The sequence below is a fragment of the Rhinolophus hipposideros genome (genome assembly GCF_964194185.1).
Source record: "Rhinolophus hipposideros genome assembly, chromosome: 2".
Lineage (NCBI taxonomy): Eukaryota > Metazoa > Chordata > Mammalia > Chiroptera > Rhinolophidae > Rhinolophus > Rhinolophus hipposideros.
In genome coordinates, this window is record NC_138048.1 from 107,649,446 (window position 1) to 107,668,520 (window position 19,075).

The window sequence follows — 19,075 nt, forward strand, 5'->3', positions numbered from 1 at the left end:
TAGTGTTCCATGTGCACATTTATTTCTTTAAAGATCATTCGCGTTCCAGCCACATCATGTCTAAATGAACCCCAATACACAGGGCTGACGGGGGACTGGAATCGGTGTTTAAAGTGCTACTGAGGAATACAATCATTGTCATGTCAATTCATCACCACATTGGATCACAAGCCAAACTTTTCCACATCCCTAGGAAACCTTTTATTTTCTTTTTTAAAAATGTAGCTTTGATGTGACATTGGGCAATAAAAACTACAAGCCTAAATTATAAACGGTACATTCCTGACCCGTGGGAAGCTGGGTGAACTGGGCGGGTTAATGCCTCGTCACACATACAGTAGGAACGCTGAAGACAGGGAATCAGAGGTAACCTGAGTTTGCTTTGCAGGATGTCGCAGTGCATTGTCCCTGTGTCGCTTGCTTTGGTAATCACAACGTGGCAGGTTTGGGGTAGGGGACAGAGGGCCCGGCATCAGGGTCTCCGCCAACGCCGGGACTGTTTTCTATCCGGTGGAGACAAGTGTTCTGACCTCCAAGGTCCACTAACTTGTACTGAGGTTCCAAGAGCCGTGGGATCATGACCCAGCAACACCTGCGTTGAGTGGCAGCAGTATAAATTCTTCTTTCCCTTTGTGCTCAAAAAGAAACTTTGCAACTTTCGTCTATCTATGTGGCTAGTAGAACCAATAAAAAATCCAGACAGGCACCTAATTTGTGACTGGTTGGCAGCCACTGGCCCGATAGCCATCACCAAGACCAAGGGCTGGTTTTGAACTTAATCTTGAGACGGGGTTATATAAAGTGCTCTATGCCTTTCTCCTCACAGCAGGTTTTCAGTGCAGACGGACAATGAGATGGATTCTTTTGTTAACGCTGCATTAAATGCACTCACACTTAAAGCTCTTTTCACTCCTCCACACCCATAAGCTCATCCTCACACAAACCGGATGACAGAGCATTGCCAGCTCATTAAAACCAATGTGCGCTCCTGGTTCCAGACAGACAGACACGTGTTAACGTTAGTGCTCAGGAGGAATCACTTTTCAAATACCACTGCAAAAATTTCATCAAGACCAGAAAACAAAACCAGAATCCCTCAAGCCACTAAAGTGTCTGGGAAAGATAAGGGAGGAGGTGATTTACAAATGAGTGGGTTTTGCATTTGGTGCATAACCTTAATTGATATTTAACAACTCTAACGAGATTGACTTTACCATAAACACCTTCCGCCATTAAAAAACAAACCTGGATAAACAACTTGGAAAAGACACATTCACAGTATCCATACAGCCCAGTCTCACGGTGCGACCAGGTCCTCCGTAACTTTAGAAAAAGCCATTATGGAGACAGGGTGCGTGTATCTGGAGGAAGGGCTCCTGGGTCTTACTCCAGTATACAGGGGCTCATGTGTACCCAACAGACACAAAGAACAGGGAGCTCCGTGACAACACTCGGCCTCCCTTAACTCGCTGGCTGCGCACGCGCAGGAGAGACAGCCCACCTGGCGCTTTCCCAGGACCCTGAAGGTTTCAAGTCACGAGGAAGTTGAGAAAGCAGAGCCCTTGACGAAGGTATTAAACAGCGATGTTCCTGGAGAATGGCTAAAAACAGGATTTTTTTTTTTTTGAAAGAGAAAACTCAATCCAAAACTGATAACCTTCACACTGGAATAAATTGAGTGCATCTGAATTTCAAAATTAAACATACAAAAAACTTCTGGTCAGTGCTTGATATTCTGACACACAATGTCTTCTTGGAATTAATTCTTCCATGTCACACAGTAGTTCTGCCTACTGCATGAGAAAGAACAGAAATCCTTCAAGTAAAACGCAACGTTAAAGTGACCACCCAGCCCCAAAAGATTAGCAGTGGATTACCAACCTGCGGGGCCTGACTTCGTATGAATGGATATTATAATGCAAGATGCTATTTTACAATGATGAAAATGAGAATATAATCTTTAAAAACAAAGGATGGTGAATAAGTCATTTTACAGTCACTTGATAATTCCTGGGACACCTAAGACTGTTTTAATGCACGTTTTACGAAGAATTCCTAATGTCATTTTCTAAATTCTCTCTCCACATAAAGGAAAAAAAATTCTATAATTTTGGTTTTTACAAAACTTTTTTGTTCACATCAGTGGCTCTATTACCCCTGAAATACACATTTAAGGATTAACAAAAGCGCCTGTAGGAAGGTGTGCACCCAATTTCACATCTGTGACAAGGATCAAGTTTTTGTAATAGCCTTTTAAATCTCGTTGGAGGAAAATGAACCTCATAAAACCATCAGAACCTTTCGCCCGAATGACAACTGCTTTTTAACAAGTACATATCCTAAAAGTGGCACACACAGGAGTGGACCAACGTGACAGTTATGAATGAACCTAAGTGGCCACGTGCTACTGCGGGAAGCGGTTTGAAAGACATGAAGGGATATTAAAATCATGTATCAAGTTTATCACTTTTTCCACTGGAAACCAAAACATGGCCATGCCAAAGTGTGTGAAGCATTCACAGTAGAATCTGAAGAGCTCCTGTAAGGACGGGGCTTTGTCCTTCATCTTCCGTTCCTAAGGCTCACACCTGAGACATAAAAAGAATTTCCTCTTTTGCCCTAAAAGTACTTTGTTTCCGCTATTGGCAATATTTGGCAAACCAACCTTGGACCAAAGAAAATCCAGGCATGTGTGGGTACCACGTTCTTTTAGCTGTCACTTATTGCTCCCAAGTTCACCGGACAGGCTTGCTGCACTCTCGTTTCGCAAGTGTGCCACACGGGGGGACAAATCCGTGTGTGGACTGCTCCACTGGTATTATTAGAGTTTTTGACAACATAGAGAAAAACGTTAAAAACCACATAAGAATTTACGTATCTCCCACTTGCAAATAGGCTCAAAGTAAATTTAAAAAAGTGTTCAGCATAATATGCATGGGGTATATTCAGTATTTGCATAATTTTTCATGTCCTATGACTAAGAACAAAGGTAAGTGTCTTCTATGTTTGTCACAGTGTTTCCATTCCTATGTGATTTCTCTATTTACCGAAACCACCGATATCCCACCTCTCAGTGCTCAGGGTCAGCTGCACCGTTTTTTCTGGAGCAGCCACTTCGGAGAGGTGACCTATGCATTACGTTCACGGTGGCAGCACAGAGGTTCGCCAGCTCCCTGTGACACAGCCCAGGTGTCGACTCAAAATCATACCCCGTGGAGCATAGAATGGGCGAGACTGTCCCCAAACCTGCCCATCCACAGCCCCTGTAGTATGTCCTTTAATTCCTAATGCCAATCTCCTGATAGGAAAGGTCAGCTCTGCGATCTGAGCACAGCCCACGTGCAGGAGCTGTGGGGTCTCCTGAGCCAGCTGGGCATTGTCAGTTCTCTCTGGGGGAACCTCCCAGCAGGACACCCAGTTTTCCTTCCCCTTTAGAAGATGACACCGCTGGGAAAACCGTAGCTAGACAAGGCGGGCGTCTGACGGCTCGCTGGCACGCATGCGGGTCCTGATGGGTGGTGACACGGCCCACATCTCCGGCGCGGCTGTGAAGGAGGCTGCCAACCGCGGCCTACGCACAGGGGTCCCCGTTCATGGCGCTCTTGCTTCTGTGCCTGGATAGAAGCTTCCGGGTGAGGATCCTTGAGAGTGTCGCCCCCTTCCTCCGGGCCCCCTCCGGCTGCTGCAGGAACACGAGGTCGTTGTGCGACTGGCTCAGGCCGGGGTCCTTCTGGTGATGTGTCCGGCGGAAGAACAGCTTGGCGCCTCTCCTTAAGATGCCTCCTGGAAGAGCACAGCACAGGGGGCTGGTCAGAGGGGCTGCGGGCGACACCGGGACGACTAAGCCACGTGGAAAAAGAAAAGCAAGTGGGAATGACTAATAAGAAGCCATCGCTATCCCCATGCGACAGCCGCTGGAACCTGGCCTGTGCACAACACCCAAGTTCCCAAGATGAAATGAAGACCAGGAAAGCAGAAGCGGGGAGCCGGACTATCATTCCTATTCCCAGGGCAGGTATTTAGGCCACTGACCTTCTCATCACACCAGATGCTGGCAGGCTGTCCTTGCCTTGGCCCTCAGGTCCCCCAGATCCCCACCCGACCCCGCTCCCTTTCATTAGGGAGGCGAAAACAGCAAAGCAGTACTGTATGCCTCCCAAAAGGCTGGCTAAGCTAGGAAAACCAAACTAAGGGCCCTGGGAAGAGTGGTATTCACTTAGGAAAGTTAAATAACATTTATTCTTTGTGGGAGTAAGACTTTTTAAAAAAAAACTCCAGATCCTGTTGTAAATAGAGGGTGCCAGAAAAATGTATACACATTTTAAGAAAGGAAAAAACTATTAAAATTATAATAATATATACCGATAACAAAAGAGGAATACAAGTCAGGTTTGACTCTGCAATTACGAGAGGTGCTCAAAGTGGTCACCACCAGTGTCCCGACACGTCTGATTACGGTGAACTCTGCTCGAGCAGCGCTGGCCAGTGTCCACTTGTGCCCACGTTCTACCAAGCCTCGATTTCATATGGTTGGAGCACCTTGTATGTGATGTCAAGTAGTGGAACACGGGATAGAAAAACTATCAGCAGCAGCAGCAACAATAACTTCAACAGCAAGGATTCCCTAAAGATCAAATGGAAGCCACCACAGGAAGGGGGCGGGGAGGGAGGAACCCACTAACCTGCTCACGCTTAACATTCACCAAGGCAGCAAGGTCGGGGAGCCTTTCCAGCTAGCCTGTGACACTCTACCACTTGCATGTAGGTGTTAATGACTTTGAAAGAAGATGGACCTGAGAATCACAAGGGAGCTTGAGAGCTAATCAGGCAATTCATGCTTTCCTGATAGACAGATCCCACAAATAGTTCAATAGCCATGACACACACAGCCCCCCACGGGGAAGGGGGGGGGAGAAGAAAAGGTGAGAGAGGGGATGAATGGAAAGCAGCAGTTTGCCCTTCTGTCCCTGCCTTGTCTGCAGACCTCTGGATAATCAACACTCACTGGGCAAAGCCACACGCCCGTGGGTTGCACTTATTGGCCCTGGAGTTAAGGGTGAGCCCTGCGTCCTGTATGCTGTGCCCAGGCTAATCAGCAGAACGGGCCAGCTCGAGAGCCCCAAGGAATGGACCGATTTAATCTGCTCAAAGCTGCTGAAAAGACTGTAACATGTTTTTCCTCTTTGGATCCAATCAAATAACCTATTCTGAAGAATTCCTAGGACATTTTTTACACTGATCTAAAGTCGGGAGCCGTGTGCAGAGTTGAAGGATGGCTGGGAAGGGCATAGGGTAGGAGGGTGAGCATAGATGTGTAAGTAAGTGGCCTTGCTCTTGTCTGTGGGCCTGACGCGTGACATCTGTGGGCCATACATGTCCATTCCTGCAGCTCTTCCCACCCCTGTAAGAGGCAGCGTGTCACCGAAGACCACCGGGGAGGGTGCGTTAGGACACCGATCACTACCGCCACGTGCTTTGACTTTGGCCAGGGGGTGCAGGCGGCGGTGCTCTCTGTCGAATGACCTGGCGTTATCAAACGCTTCAGCACAGTGGGGGGGCTCCCAGCCTGACCAGGTAACCTCAGGTTGGGGGGCCTAGGAGGTACTTCTGATCTGTAGGCACCAGCTTTTGCTTAAGCTTGCGGTCCCCGAAGAACACAACGTGAGGCTCTCACTGGAATAGAGGAGAGGGGGAGGGGCTGAGGGCCCACTCAGCAAACCTGGACCCTCTAACCCCAGGCCCCACCCCCATCTCCCCACGGGGAATGGAGTCTCCATTTCCGAAGCCCATTTCATGTATGTCCCTGCACTGAAACCACTCTGGGGTGTGGAGCCAGGGCCCAAGGTGTGAGCAGGACACGGTTACAGGTTGGATTACGTCCCTGCAAAATTCCTGTGTTGGGGTCCTAACCTCTGGCCCCTCAGGAACCTCTGACCTTGTTTAGAGACAGAATCAGTACAGAGGTGACTAAGTTGCAGTGAGGTGACTGGGGTGGGCCCTAATCCAATCTGACTGGTGTCCTTATAGACAGGACATTTGGACCCAGACAGACACGGGGGACACCATGTGAAGGTAAAGACAGAGATGGGGGGAAGGCTTCTACAAGCCAAGGAGCATCCAAGATGGCCAGCCACCGCCAGGAGCTGAGAGAGACCTGTGACAGTTTCCCCCTCACAGTCAGGAGGAACTGACGACTCACCGGGCCTGTGTTCCCCTGACTTGACGTGACTTGTCATGGCTGCCATGGGGACAATACCGGCTTCTTGGATAGAGGACAGTCACATGAGGGGAGGTTTGCAGTTGTACAGGCTGGAGCCCTGGATATGTCGCCTCCCACTGACCTGAGGGAGACCTTAGCCCTGGCTAACAAGTGAGGAAACTGAGACTCGAGGTGATATGCTCTGTTCTAGTAGTGTGGCCGGAGCGGACGCCTGTGTTCCCATGCCCGCTCGTCTGTGCTGTTAAGGATGGCATCCATGCTGAGAGGGGAAGGGACCCGCTCCTGAGAAGTGGCCAGCAGGTGTCTAAAGGGCACTTCTTTGGGCAGTCAGTGGAAAGGCCTCTGGGAGAGCAGGGTGAATGGCACCTGTCAGTCAGAGGATGTCGCAGAGCAGAGCCCCGCACCCACGTGAACTCTGACAGGCTTTCTGGAACGACACGAGAGGCGTGCTGGTGACAGGTAAGTAAGACAGGGCATTCTAGTGATGCAAACCGCCCTCAGCGCCCACCGTTCAGCTCATCAAACAGGAAGAGTAACTAGCATAAACAGATGTCCTTGTCATTTCCAAATTTAAAAACATTAAAATGTGTTTAAACTTGGCCGCTGCATCACAGTTACCTGGGGGTAAAGTGGCCACTCCATGGGGGGTGTAGGGGCGAAGGGCCAATGAAGACAGGCAAGCATGCTCTGTCTCTCTGTCATCAGCAGGGAAATAATACTAACGGGAGCTGTGTGGTCACTTGTTGGTGTGAACTTGGCTGGAGCGCCTGGGCCTGAGCTAAAGGAGATGACCCTGGGTAATTAGATGGGCTTCATCCAGTCAACCAAATGCCTAAAGAACAAAAGCCAAGGTCTCCTGGAAAAGACATTCTGCCTCGAGGCTGCAGTGTCAGCTCTGGCCTGGAGGGCTGCCCTGCAGGCTCCAGACTTGTCAGCCCAGAGTCATGTGAGCCAATCCCTTGCAAGATGGAGCCTATTGGTTCTGCTTCTGTGGAGAACCCTGACTAGACAATATCTAAGTCTGGTGTGCCACAGCCAACTTGGGGCCGACAGCATCTGTCACCTGTGCTGATAGGGAAATTCATGTCACGGGCAAGAGGACCTGAGGCCGCCTTTATAAGCCTAACTCCTTTACCCCAGGCCATCTTATCCACAACAACAGGCAAGAAGCAAGGTTCAGACCTCACCCACAACCTGAAGGATTCCTTAAGGTAAAACTGGGAGACAGGTTGTATGAAATTTGAGGCAAATAACCAAAATCTTAAATGGGGGACAGGCACGAGAAAAAAAAAATCTTTCCTTGGTTCTAGCACAGTGAAAAAAATCATAAGAAAGCTGAAGAATACACAATATGTGAAGGAATTAAAAATAATTATTCTAAATTACAGCCTTCATGACTTTATTCCTTTGTCTCCGTAGAGTCTCACAGACCTAAAAGCTCATTGAAGAATCTGAAATCTGACAGGTAGGAAAACAGCGACCAAAAGCAACCTTATCAATTGTACTTTGCTGCCCAAAGTCCACCTGTAGATTTCAAGTCGAACCATAGACGGTCCGTTTATGAAAGTGACTCCTCTTTAGACTGGAGGACAATTAATGCACCAGTCTGTATGTATGTCACCGCGACGTTGTTTTGTCCCATCACGTAACAGAGACATGCCGTCCGCTGACCAGCCGAGATGAAGGTGCTATTCTAAACTGACCAGTGCGTTTTCAGGAGGAAAATGGGGAAACTAGCACCCTGGGAAGGGAAAACTAGAAAGGAAGAGGAAAACGAGGAAGGGAAGGGGAGCAATTCCTGCTTTGTAATAATCTACGCTTTTCTCATAGCAAGGCTACACTTAATTTTCTAAAAAAATATAAGACAAAAATAACTTACTGTGTAGGCAATTAATTGTGGTTGGCACAGCGGTCCTCTTAAGTTAAAAGGAATGAGCAGGAGATGAAGAGAAGGAAGAGGTAAGAAGTATGTGAGAGCAAAATAAGAATGAAAGACAGTAAGAGTTTGGAAGCATTGACATTAATCAAACATATGAAATTCCTGTGCAGGACATTCGGCAAGGTTGTTGGTTTTTTTTTTTTTTTAACAATATTTTTCCATCAATATTTTTGTCCTTAATTGCAGTAAAATACATGTAACATAAAATTGACCATCTTAACCATTCCTAAGTGTACATTTAGTCATGTGAAGTGCATTCAGTGTGGAGACGACCATATTAGCACTTTATTAAGCTAAAAAATAACCCTAAAGTTGGGAAGCAGATATCCTGTCTTGGACACATACATTTACAAATGGCAAAATTCCACAATTCTGCCTATGCAGCCACTCTCAGAAACCTAGTACAAAACTCCTTGCTATAACAGGAAGTATTTTTGCTACAACAGAGGGCTGTTCAGCCAATAAAATAAGCTTCAGTTTAAAAACGAGAGAAGACTCCACTGAGCTACTCCCTATATCACCAGTTTAAAAAAAAAAAAAATTGGGGTGGAAAACGAAAACTACTCATATTTGGCGCCCATAACACATAATCATGGAAGGTTCTGACGATGCTGAGAACAGATCTCTCTGCAAACGCTGGAATGAAGAAGCAACTTTAAAACAGTGTCACATCTGCCCCTCCAAAAGCCAGGAGCCCGTGGAGCGTGAGGAGTGGAAGGCACAGCGGACGTGACATCCTCTTGGTGACCCCAAACGCCAAGCCTCAGTGTGAGCTGGAGGTGGCCTCCACCACACCTGCCCAGCACGTTGGTCCCCAAAAAGTGCCTTTTTTGAGGGATGTCACCCACCTGGTCGGTGATAGGAAAGGAGCAAGATGGCCATGGCACAGCAAGGAGGGAAATCCAAGGGTAGAACTCTCTCCAGAAGGAAAGCAGAGGGAGGAAGGAGGAAGCAACGGGATGAATGAACAGTGGTCCCTGAATGGACCCTGGGTCAGCGAGCTTGGCCTTCAGAATGAACCAGGAGGGAGGGTTGGGAGGTCTGGGCTCCGTGAGGAGAAGAGGAAACGCACCGTTGGTGGCAGAAGGGAGGCAAGGGGTGCCCCACCCGCACCTCCTTGTTTTCTACCTTTCCTGGTGCCCACCTGCCTTCCTCAGGTCCAGGTGAGCTCCCTTGGGCTGTCCTGGCCCCCAAATGAAGACCAAAGGGGGGTGTGCTGCCCTGTGGGCTGGCAGCCAGGCTGCCTCTTCCATAACCTTGGCCGAGCCTTATGGACAGAAGCGAGGGAGTGCCACAGAGGTCACTGCACAGGTTACAGCTTCCCACGCTGCCCCAAGTCACCAGACTGTCCACAGGATAACACACGCCAGACCCCACAGCAAGTGGGCAGATGGCCGCCCATGGTCTCATCTTCATCACGTGGTCTGGAAACCATACCCAGGAACTCTTCTCCTTTCTCTCTTTCCTTCTTCTAACTTACACTCCTCCCCCATCTGTCCCTGCTCACTCTGGCCATGGGGTGGGCCATGGGGGCAGAACACAAAGCACACAGGACAGAGGTGGGTGAGGACGGACGCAGACCCTCTACAGTGGGGCTCCAGCCTCGGCCCCACAGACACGGGGCCATGTGATACTATGTGGGGCACTGAGCAGCACCCCAGCTCTACCTGCCTGGTCCAGCAGCACCCCCACTCTCAGCTGTGACACTGGAAGCAGTCTCCAGACACTGCCAATGTCCCCTGTCTGAGAACTACTGGTCTCGGCACCAAGAACAAAGGAGCACAGAGGCCACGGCAGAACAGCTGACCAAGGATCCCGACCAACGGGGATGGCCTGCATTCTCGGGGAGCCAGGACTCAGCGCCAGTCACACCTGCCACTCGTGGCGGGACTCAGGGCCTGCCCGCGGCTCCCATCCTCACTTCTGCACTGGGGACTCCTCCCTGCCTGGCAGGTGGGCACAGCCCCGTTTATGGAGGAGGGAGCTGAGGCCCAGGGAGCCTTGAAGTCTCACATCTGGAGGTGACCCCCAGTCCCTAGACTCCAGGCGTCGTCAGGTCACTCGCATTCAAAGCGCTGACACAGTGAAAAAAATTCACAAATTTGAAGCACTGATTTAGAACCAATGAAAACAAGGGATTATTCTAATAAAATGATCACCTCATCACTACACACACACTAAGTGAATTGGTTAACTTTCTGGGCAGCTTACCTCCCCATGGATCCCATCAGGTCCCAGAGGTGAGGTGTGGTTTGCTTTTACGATAGTTGGTACAGGAGAGTCTGAGGCACAAATGAGCAGAGGTGCCAATCTCTGAGCTGAGGGAACCCAGCCGCTGCCCAGCTTTGTGGGGGAGTGCTCAGACAGAGGAGGGCGCCCTAGGCATGCCCCCAAATGCAGAGAGATGACCCGGCCACTCACTCAGGACTCTGGTGTGCCCACCCCACGCTGCCCAGGCTCTAAACAGGCTCAGCCCTTCAGCACAGGTGTTTGTGTTGGGGATGCTGAGGGCAGGACAGGGTGGAGAGAAGGAACAGGAAGCAGACAAGGGGAACGAAGCTTGGAAACCAGCAGGTGAGCAAAGCAGCCGGAGAGCAAAGGCATCGGGTGGGGAGGGGGCGCATACCTTTATGCTTTCTGGCAGCGCCTGGCTCCGAGACACTCAGGGAGCTCTCTGACAACTCATCCCCATCGGGGACCCGCGGGGCTTGGCCGTCCCACACCTCAGCCCGTGACTCCTTCTCCAAGTCCGAGGAGACCAGCTCGCCATCCTGGGGCTCCAGGACCAACGGGGCCCGTGCGGAGGCCTCCTCCTCGGGCCGGGCAGAGGTCACGGCTGCCGCCGGCTGGGACAGGGCATCGTCCTCGCAGGTTCTGTCCATGGAGGCCGCGTAGTCCAGCATCAGGGCAGTGTCACTGTCCTGACATAACGAGGTCTGTCCAGGGACGGAGAGAGACGTGTCAGTAGGACGGAAGATGACCTGGACGCAGGGACATTGGTGTGGAAAAGCCTGGTCCAAACCCCTGACGGGTGATTTCCAAGTGTAGAAGAGGCCATGGCCCCAAGGAGGCGGCTCATGAAGCAGGCAGCTGCACAGCCGGGGGCCGCAAACAGCACCAGGTCTCCACTCAGACCAGAGGGTGGGGCCACCTGGCAGCGCGGGGGCGGCCCTGAGTTCGCAGTGTGACATCCCTCCCCTAACAGATGGCCTGGCTGGACGAGTCGTGGGAAGGCCCAGAGGTGAGATGGAAGAGTGAGCACACAGGGTGAGCGAGGACGTGAGCTTGAAGCTCCAGGTTCAGGTCATTTGTGAAGCTTTGTGCCCACGCAAGTAGGAACTAATCGGTACACACTTTGTATCCCAAGGATTACACTTGTATACAAAACACGTAGGTGCTAAAGTAACCCACAGGGTTGGGAGTCAGGAAAGGGGCTCCCTGGAGGGTGGGAGAGTGGCAGCAGGGGACGTGGAGCCAGTCTGCTGTTGTGGATCTGGGCGCAGTCGCACGGGAGCGCCTGCTTAGTGACAACTGACAGCTGCACTTTTCTGACTTAAGTGCCAGCTTGCAGAAGTCCCCACTGACTCCGATGGGACAATTTCAGCATCAGGAGAAATAATAACTGCAGTGGGTTGGGTACATTACATGTTAAGATCTACGCATTACGAATGATTCTAAAACAAAACCTTAGAGAAAGCATAGGGGAGACTGGTCATAAGTGTAATCCTTATTTCATTCACATTCATCTACAACTAAAAAAACAAAACCACCCTTCAGTCCTTGGGCCTGGGCACTTCCAGAGACGCCACCGCCGCCTGCTGGCTGGGGCTGGAAGTGCATACAGGAAACCCCGAGAGGCACAGCCTGGCTCTTCCCTGACGATGCTGAAGGCCGCCTGCCCACGGTGCTTGTTGGGACTTGAGCACTGGCCACCCACACTCTGAATATAACATTGGTGACACACCTCTGGCACCTCCTGTAACCCATTCTGGCCCTTCTCCCAGCAGCTGAGAGGTTGGTTTTCATTGTGCCCTCCTGTCTTATTCTCTGGGTGCCCTCAAAGTATCAATGCGCCCTCAGGGTTCAACAATTCTTCCTCTGGGCCCCTCCCCCATCAAATCTCCCAACCGTCCCTCCATTGCTCACACTCTCCTTGTTCATTTTGAAATGTTAAAAAGGAGTAAGGGACTGTCATGTGGCCCCTTGCCTGGGGGCTGGCCTCTCCAGCACCCTGGCCTGCTTGGTACCCCCAGGGATGGCCTCGCACCCACCATCTGCTCTGGACAAACATCACAGAGCAGGAGAAGGAAGGAATGAGGGTCGGGATATGTTCAAAGCTAGCTGGGCTTCTCTCTGATTGCAAAACGCATCAACATTCATTGCAAAAAATTTCAATGGTTTGGAAATGTGTCATGTGGAAAGTGAAAGTTCCCCATAATCGGGTGGTGATAAGGTGGAGGTTTTATCACCACAGGGAGTCTTATATCAGGTTGGTCTTTCTCTTTCAGTAACTTTCCTTCGAATGATTCACCAACTTCCCAACAACCAAAGCACCCCCTGGTCAGAAATGTTCAGGTTTCCTTCATAAACTGGATAAGCTGTGTGAATAAATTCCAGGGACCGCCCCTGCTGGGTGAGGGGGCGGAACTGACATTTGTAAATGGAACTTTCTGGATGTAGATCAAGAGCTACACGGGGAGGGGCAGCAGGCCCCTGACAGCTGCCGGCGCCCCTGCGGCCGCACCTTGGAGACCCCGGATATGATGATGGTGCTTTTCTTCCGCGGCGACTTCAGCTTCAGCTTGGAAGATTCACTGAGCTGTCGAATGGCAACTTCCGCCACTGGATCGGAGCCATTGAGCACCAACAGTTCTGCCGGGGGAAGGCGGTGTGGACACGTTAGCAAAAGGTGAAAACTCTGTGCAACCTCACTCTACAGCTGCCGTCTGTGTGGTCACATGATACATATTGACATGTACATTTAAGATCCGTGCGTGTCTGTGTAAGTTATACCCTGATCCAGGTGATGAAAAACGACTAAGCAACTAAACAAACAAATCTCTAATCTTGGGGGGGATTCTGAACTTTGAAAGGCAACACAGTCACTCCTTTCCCCTGGCCAGAGTGGTTAACCACCTAGATGGTGTTTCACGGGACAGTAGAGACAAAAATAGGGTCATCTTTATGAGTCCTACTTGCTTAAGGTATTCATGTAACTGGCACGTTGAACAAAATGGGCAGAAATTTTGTAAAATGAGGCGTAAGCTGGGTTTTATTCTGTTGAAGTGCCCACGGTCACTCAGGCAGGGCCCCTAACGCCACCCCTGGTCTTCAATCAACTTCGATTTCCATTTTCTGCTTCTAGTTCTTCAGTTATTACTCAAAAGAGCTTCCCAAAATCCCACGGGAAATGCACACTTCTCAGCAGACGAGACGCTGTGTGTGAGAGGAGCCCAAAAGAGGGGGCGACGCCGACAGCATGCTTTCCGTTACCTGTGTCTGAAGAAGACAGTGTTTTACTGACAGGAGCACCGTGGCAGGCGACGGCTTGGACGGAGATGTCCTTCTCAATCACCTTCACCTTGACAGGCGTCCTCAGGGGAGACTCTGCCAGGAAAAACCCTGATTACAAATGGCCTCCCCACATGGTCTGAATCTACAGTTATGGGGAAGTGAAATGGCACCTCACTTCAACTCTACTTCACACCATTGGAAAAGGCACAGGCCTAACCTTAAGAATAACCTCTCTTCTTCTTTTTTTGGGAAGGGAGAAGCAAAAACGAGCGTTGAAGCTTAGGTTTAAATAAAATTTCAGAAACGTTTTAATTAAGCCAGAATTTCACTTTCTGTTTTGCGTTCATGAACTGTGCTCAGCCATTTATTTTGGGAAGATAATACTTCTGTACCAGCAGAGACAGTATAAATACAATAATGAATCATACACTGACAGAGAAGTCGCGTCCAAGGTGGTACTAGCTGTGGGCACAGGTACCAGTTTCAGCTGGATCTAAAATGACTGCTCGTCAAGCCTTCTAATAAATATGTTTAATATGAGAAACTCTGTGTTTCAAGACAGTATGCCATCCCCACGTACGCGAAACGGAGTCCTTAATTTAACTGTGTCATCTAATATCTACATTTTAGCTTCAGAATACACTACAGGATTGAACCTTGCTTCGGCTTGTCATGTAGTCATTTGACAAAATCAAAAGGTAATTTTCTTTAAAAAAAAAAAAAAACACAGAAAAAAGCTACGCAAAAGTCTTGCCAATGACCACTCTCCCTGTGCCATGAGATTTTCTTAAAACAATGGCCCACGGCCTGCAGTTCAGAGACAAGACCTTATAGGGAGAGAGGGGCTTTCGAGCTTCGGCGGGGAGCTGGTTTCCGTTCTCTCACCAGAGCTCAGCGGGGACGCCCTCCCTGTGTCGAAGCGAGGCTTGGTTTTCACTGCAGTGACAGTCGTGACGACTGTCCCACATGGCATCACCGTGCGGTCTTTTTCTATCTTGGCAGCAGGAACAGGTGGAGGCGTCTGCCAGGATTTCGCTTCAGTGGGTTCTACGTAACAGAACTGCAGAAAAGGCCGGTTACGTTTCCTAGTCGGTGCACTAATTTCCTCAGTTAGGGCCCCTTCATATTATCATGAACCCAGATCGCCTCAGAATTGACAGAGGGCGATGGACCCGTGCTCCAACCCAGCAACACGGAATGATGGGAGCAAACCGTGAAGGAGCAAACGATATAAAATAGCCCTTTCTGGGTTTGGCCCATGTGAACCAGCCTCACGGAAGGTCACATCATATGGCAGACAAACAGCCCGACAGGGTCCCAGACAGGAAGTGTCCGGTCCAGTCTGGAAATGCAGGTATGAAATAGCAGCTCTTCTCCGATGAGCTTCATGCTTCACATTGAAGCCAGAGCAAGACTCTGACAGGGAGAAACAAAGATGCTCTTCATCTTAAGTGGGTCAAGCTGGGACTTGGCCACGTACCTCTGCAGTGACCGACCCCAACACCGGGCTGCTCGCCGAGGGCCCGCCGGTCAGCGTAAAGCTTTGTAGCCCGGAAGGCTGCTTCTTAAACAAATCTAAAGGAACAGTTGTCATCGCCAGCAGAGCTAAAAAGACAGGAGACAAGCAGTGAGCACCGCGGACATTTCCATGGGGCTCCACGGGGTCCCACGAGAGCAAAAAGGGCAGCGTGAGCTGCTGCCACCCCAACAAACTCCAGATTTCATCCTGTTCACTTGAGAACATCTGACAAATGTCAGTCATAAAAGACAAAGAAGGCTAAGAGATGTGAAGATTACGAGCAACGTCTGAACCTGTACTAGAGTGGAAAATATACACAAAACAGGGGTTCTACGGAAAGTAACCTCACAGGGTGGTGTGATCACAAATTCCTAGCAGGGCAGGTCCTGGTGGCCTAGCAGTCAGGGCCCTGGCATGACTTTTTTAGTAAAAGGCTTATCGGCCGTAAGCCAGCCCCATCCATTGTTTCTGTTCATCCTGGTTCACAAGCCTGTGACGTGCCTCTTTCAGACACCCTCCTTCTAACACCTGACCCTTCAAGAGGGCACATAATCTTAACCACCCTGGAATCCGATCCCCACCTTGCTTTCCCACCTCCATGTAATCTTCCCTTCTTAACCTCAAATGCATAAAAGAAGCTGCAGAACTGCCCGTTTTGCGAGCGTCTTGCTTCCCAGCACACATCGTCAGTGGCTCAAATAAACGCTTATAAGAATTCTCTACGGGTTTGGATGTTTCTTACATTGACCAAAACAGCTGCTATGAAGGACATCAGTGGGTCAACTGATGAAAATTGGAATATGGGCGGTGGATGGAAGACAGTATCAGTGTAAATTCAGGAAGTTGATATGGTACCGTAGACACACGAGAATATCCCAATTCATAGGCACTAAAGAATGTAGGGGTAAGAAGCCATGATGCATGGAATTTCCCTCAATTGTCCACACATCTACGTGTGGGTGTGGGTGTGGGTGTGGGTGTGGGTGTGTGTGCGTAGAGAGAGAAAACGCACAAGCAAGAGTGACCAAGTGTGAGCACAAATAATAAAGGAAAGGGGCACATGTTAAAAATAAGTGAGTCTGACTAAAGGTTATGTGGTTCTTTGGTTTGCTTTTTTAAGTTTGATATTTCACAGATCCGATCAGGCTAGACAGGAATGAAATTCCAGTGGAGCCAGCAGGAGTCGGGCCCCAGCGATGGACCAGGCAGCTTCTCCCCAAGCAAACCACGTCCCGCCCTGTGTTCCCACACCTCCTGGCTCTGGGAATGTCAGATCTTATCTCAGGAACAGCCCAGGTAGGTATCTCAAGGTCGCGGGTCAAGGAAGTTGCCTCAGCATTCTTGCTAATAACCAGAACCTCGAATGGCTTTTTGCTGTGTCTTTCTAACGTTAGGAGATAACCAAATAACTTGGTTGCACAGCTGAGTAAGCCAGGTAAGGGATCCCCCTCCATTTCGGTTTGCTTATGGGGATTTTAAAAAAAAAAAAAAACAATAAATATTGAAACAACTGACCTATACGCTGGCACACATATGGTCCACATTCACCTCGGTGAATTTCCCTCTCATGATTGCTTTCTTGTACCTAAAGCATGTATCCAACTTAAGCCACTGTGGCTTATTTTACAAGAACAAGCCAGTTAAAATCCACAGAGGCAGGAAGTAGGATGGTGGTGCCAGGGGCTGGGGGAGGAGGAAATGGGAGGTGTTTGGTGGGGACAGAGTCTCAGGTTAGCAAGATGAAAAGGGTTCTGGAGATGATGGTGGTGATGGCTGTGAATGTTCTTAATGCTGCTGAGTTACACTCAAAACTGGTTAAGATGGCACACGTCATGTTACAAACATTTCATCACAATTTTTTTTAAAAAGGTCTATTGAGGCTAAGAGATTTGAGAACTGCTTCTCTAAGCCAAGAATTGTTTAATAAAAGATTTTGGATATTTGCTAAAAAAACAAACAAACCAAAAAAAACCAGTTGAATATACTCTTTCCCAAAAATGTATGACCTTGTTAACAACTGAAATGGACTTTCAACCAAACATTCCCTTGGGGAGACCAGGAGTGGTTTGGGGGGAGGGGCCGGCCTCCTCTGGGTCTCCTGCCCTCCCCAGCTTCCCAAGGTCATGCTCAGGAAGATGAATGACGCTCCCAGAGAACAGGGTCTCTGTCTACCTGCTCACCACCCACCTTCTGAGGGTCGCCCATCCTCTGAAATCTGTAAGTGCAATTCCTTCGACTTGGCATTCAGCTCACTGTGGAAAGGAAAAAGAGCAGTGAATCGTTCAAAATGCTTTATTCATTTATGAAATAGCATTATTTTCTGATTATAGAAAGGAACAAAAAGTCATCATCAATATTCTTAAAAACTAGAGAGACATATAACCAAAACTATAAAAACTGTGTGTAACCTCACTATCTAGAACTGGTCGATTATTACTTGGTGATTAGTCTCCCAGGATTATTGGATAGAACTCTCTGGATGATGATGGAAACAGTCTATATTGAGACTATCAAATACGGTGGCCACTAACCACATATGGCTTTTGAGAACTTGAAATGTGGCCAGTGCAAACTGAGGAGCTGGATTTAAATTTGTTTAATTTTACTTACTTGAAATTTAAAGAGCCACATGTGGCTTTAGTTACTTTATCAAGAAGGCTAGTGATGTAATTTCTAAAAACAAAATAGAGAATATAATATACCTCCTTCCATCTTTGTAACCTATTCTTTTCACTTGAGATATCATGGACATCTTTCCATGTTAATACCTACAGAGCAACACCATTTTTCATAGGCGTCTAGTACCCCCTTATCTGGCCTTATGAGATTTTATTTAGCCAATTCCTTACTAACCAACCCAATAACAGTTCTCTCTTGTCACGACAGGGCATGGGATAGAGATGAGGAGGAAATTGATACCAAGAGCTGCCTTCAAAAAGAAATCCATGTTTGACGTAAAGCGACCGCAGATAGTCAATATGCTTTTAAAAAAATTTTTTTTTAACTTTTTTTTTTTGATCTGAACAATGCGACAAAATGATCTCAGGATTCAAGGCAGTCTTGAATAAGTATGGCTGTGGAAACCCAAGCCTATGGTAACGGGCTGTACGCACAAGGTGAATTCTTCTTCCCAGCTGAGGTCACTAGTGTTTTTCGGGAGGGTGCTGGACAGCTTCTGAACAGGGTCATTCAGCTGAACTGCACATAGTAGGTTCACGTTGCCTGTAATCAGAGGGCCAAGGATAAGCTTCTATTTTTGTTTCTTAATTGCTGTAAGACATTTTTGCATGTAAAAGGAAGGCTGACTAAAATGCCTAAGGTCTCGGCTCACCCTTCTGAGGGGTGATTCTTTCTTTCATGTGCCATTTACAAATTCAAAGCACCTCACTCATTTGGGTTAAAGATTGTCTACCCTCAATGATGGCCAGAGCCCCAGACTGACCCCAAGTACCCGTTGTGCCCCCTCGGTTCTATCTGCAGGCACAGCCTCTGGGTGGAAGCTTGTATTACTACAGCAGAGACGTGGCCCCCCACTCCTGGACAAGACTAAAGACTTGCCAAAAAAGGGTATCTGGGATGACTCCAATATCTGGGGGTGCCTCGCAGAGAACCCACTTCCTTATGTACAACAACTGGGTGTTTTTATACCTGACTCAGCTCGGTTATAACCTTTTCTGGGGCGCTTGATCCAGATAACGGGACATATCCCATCAAGTGGTTGTTCCTGCTTCCAGGCCATGTTTGCCCCTTGGCATAAAGCGTGACTACACTGTGTGCTCAATAATCTTTGCAATCTATTGGCCCTTTACCGTGTACCAGGTGGTTATCAGGTGCTACACACAGCTTCTTACTAATCTGCACAATCACCTTCCAGGGAGACGCG

At 48.8% G+C, this 19,075-nt stretch overlaps 1 protein-coding gene across 2 annotated transcripts in view; it reads right to left on the reverse strand.

Moving 5' to 3' along the window:
* C2CD2 (C2 calcium dependent domain containing 2) overlaps positions 1 to 19,075 on the reverse strand; it is a gene marked incomplete at its 5' end in the record, with an annotated part of 89,326 nt that continues 70,251 nt past the window's right edge. For both annotated transcript variants that reach the window (XM_081027470.1, XM_081027469.1), the window contains 8 exons: positions 1 to 3,783; positions 10,786 to 11,095; positions 12,904 to 13,031; positions 13,653 to 13,766; positions 14,559 to 14,733; positions 15,154 to 15,278; positions 17,380 to 17,444; positions 18,306 to 18,414. In XM_081027470.1, the coding sequence (XP_080883596.1) occupies positions 3,572 to 3,783; positions 10,786 to 11,095; positions 12,904 to 13,031; positions 13,653 to 13,766; positions 14,559 to 14,733; positions 15,154 to 15,278; positions 17,380 to 17,444; positions 18,306 to 18,414 (1,238 nt within the window). In that variant the 3' untranslated portion in view covers positions 1 to 3,571. The remainder of the gene's footprint in view (positions 3,784 to 10,785; positions 11,096 to 12,903; positions 13,032 to 13,652; positions 13,767 to 14,558; positions 14,734 to 15,153; positions 15,279 to 17,379; positions 17,445 to 18,305; positions 18,415 to 19,075) is intronic.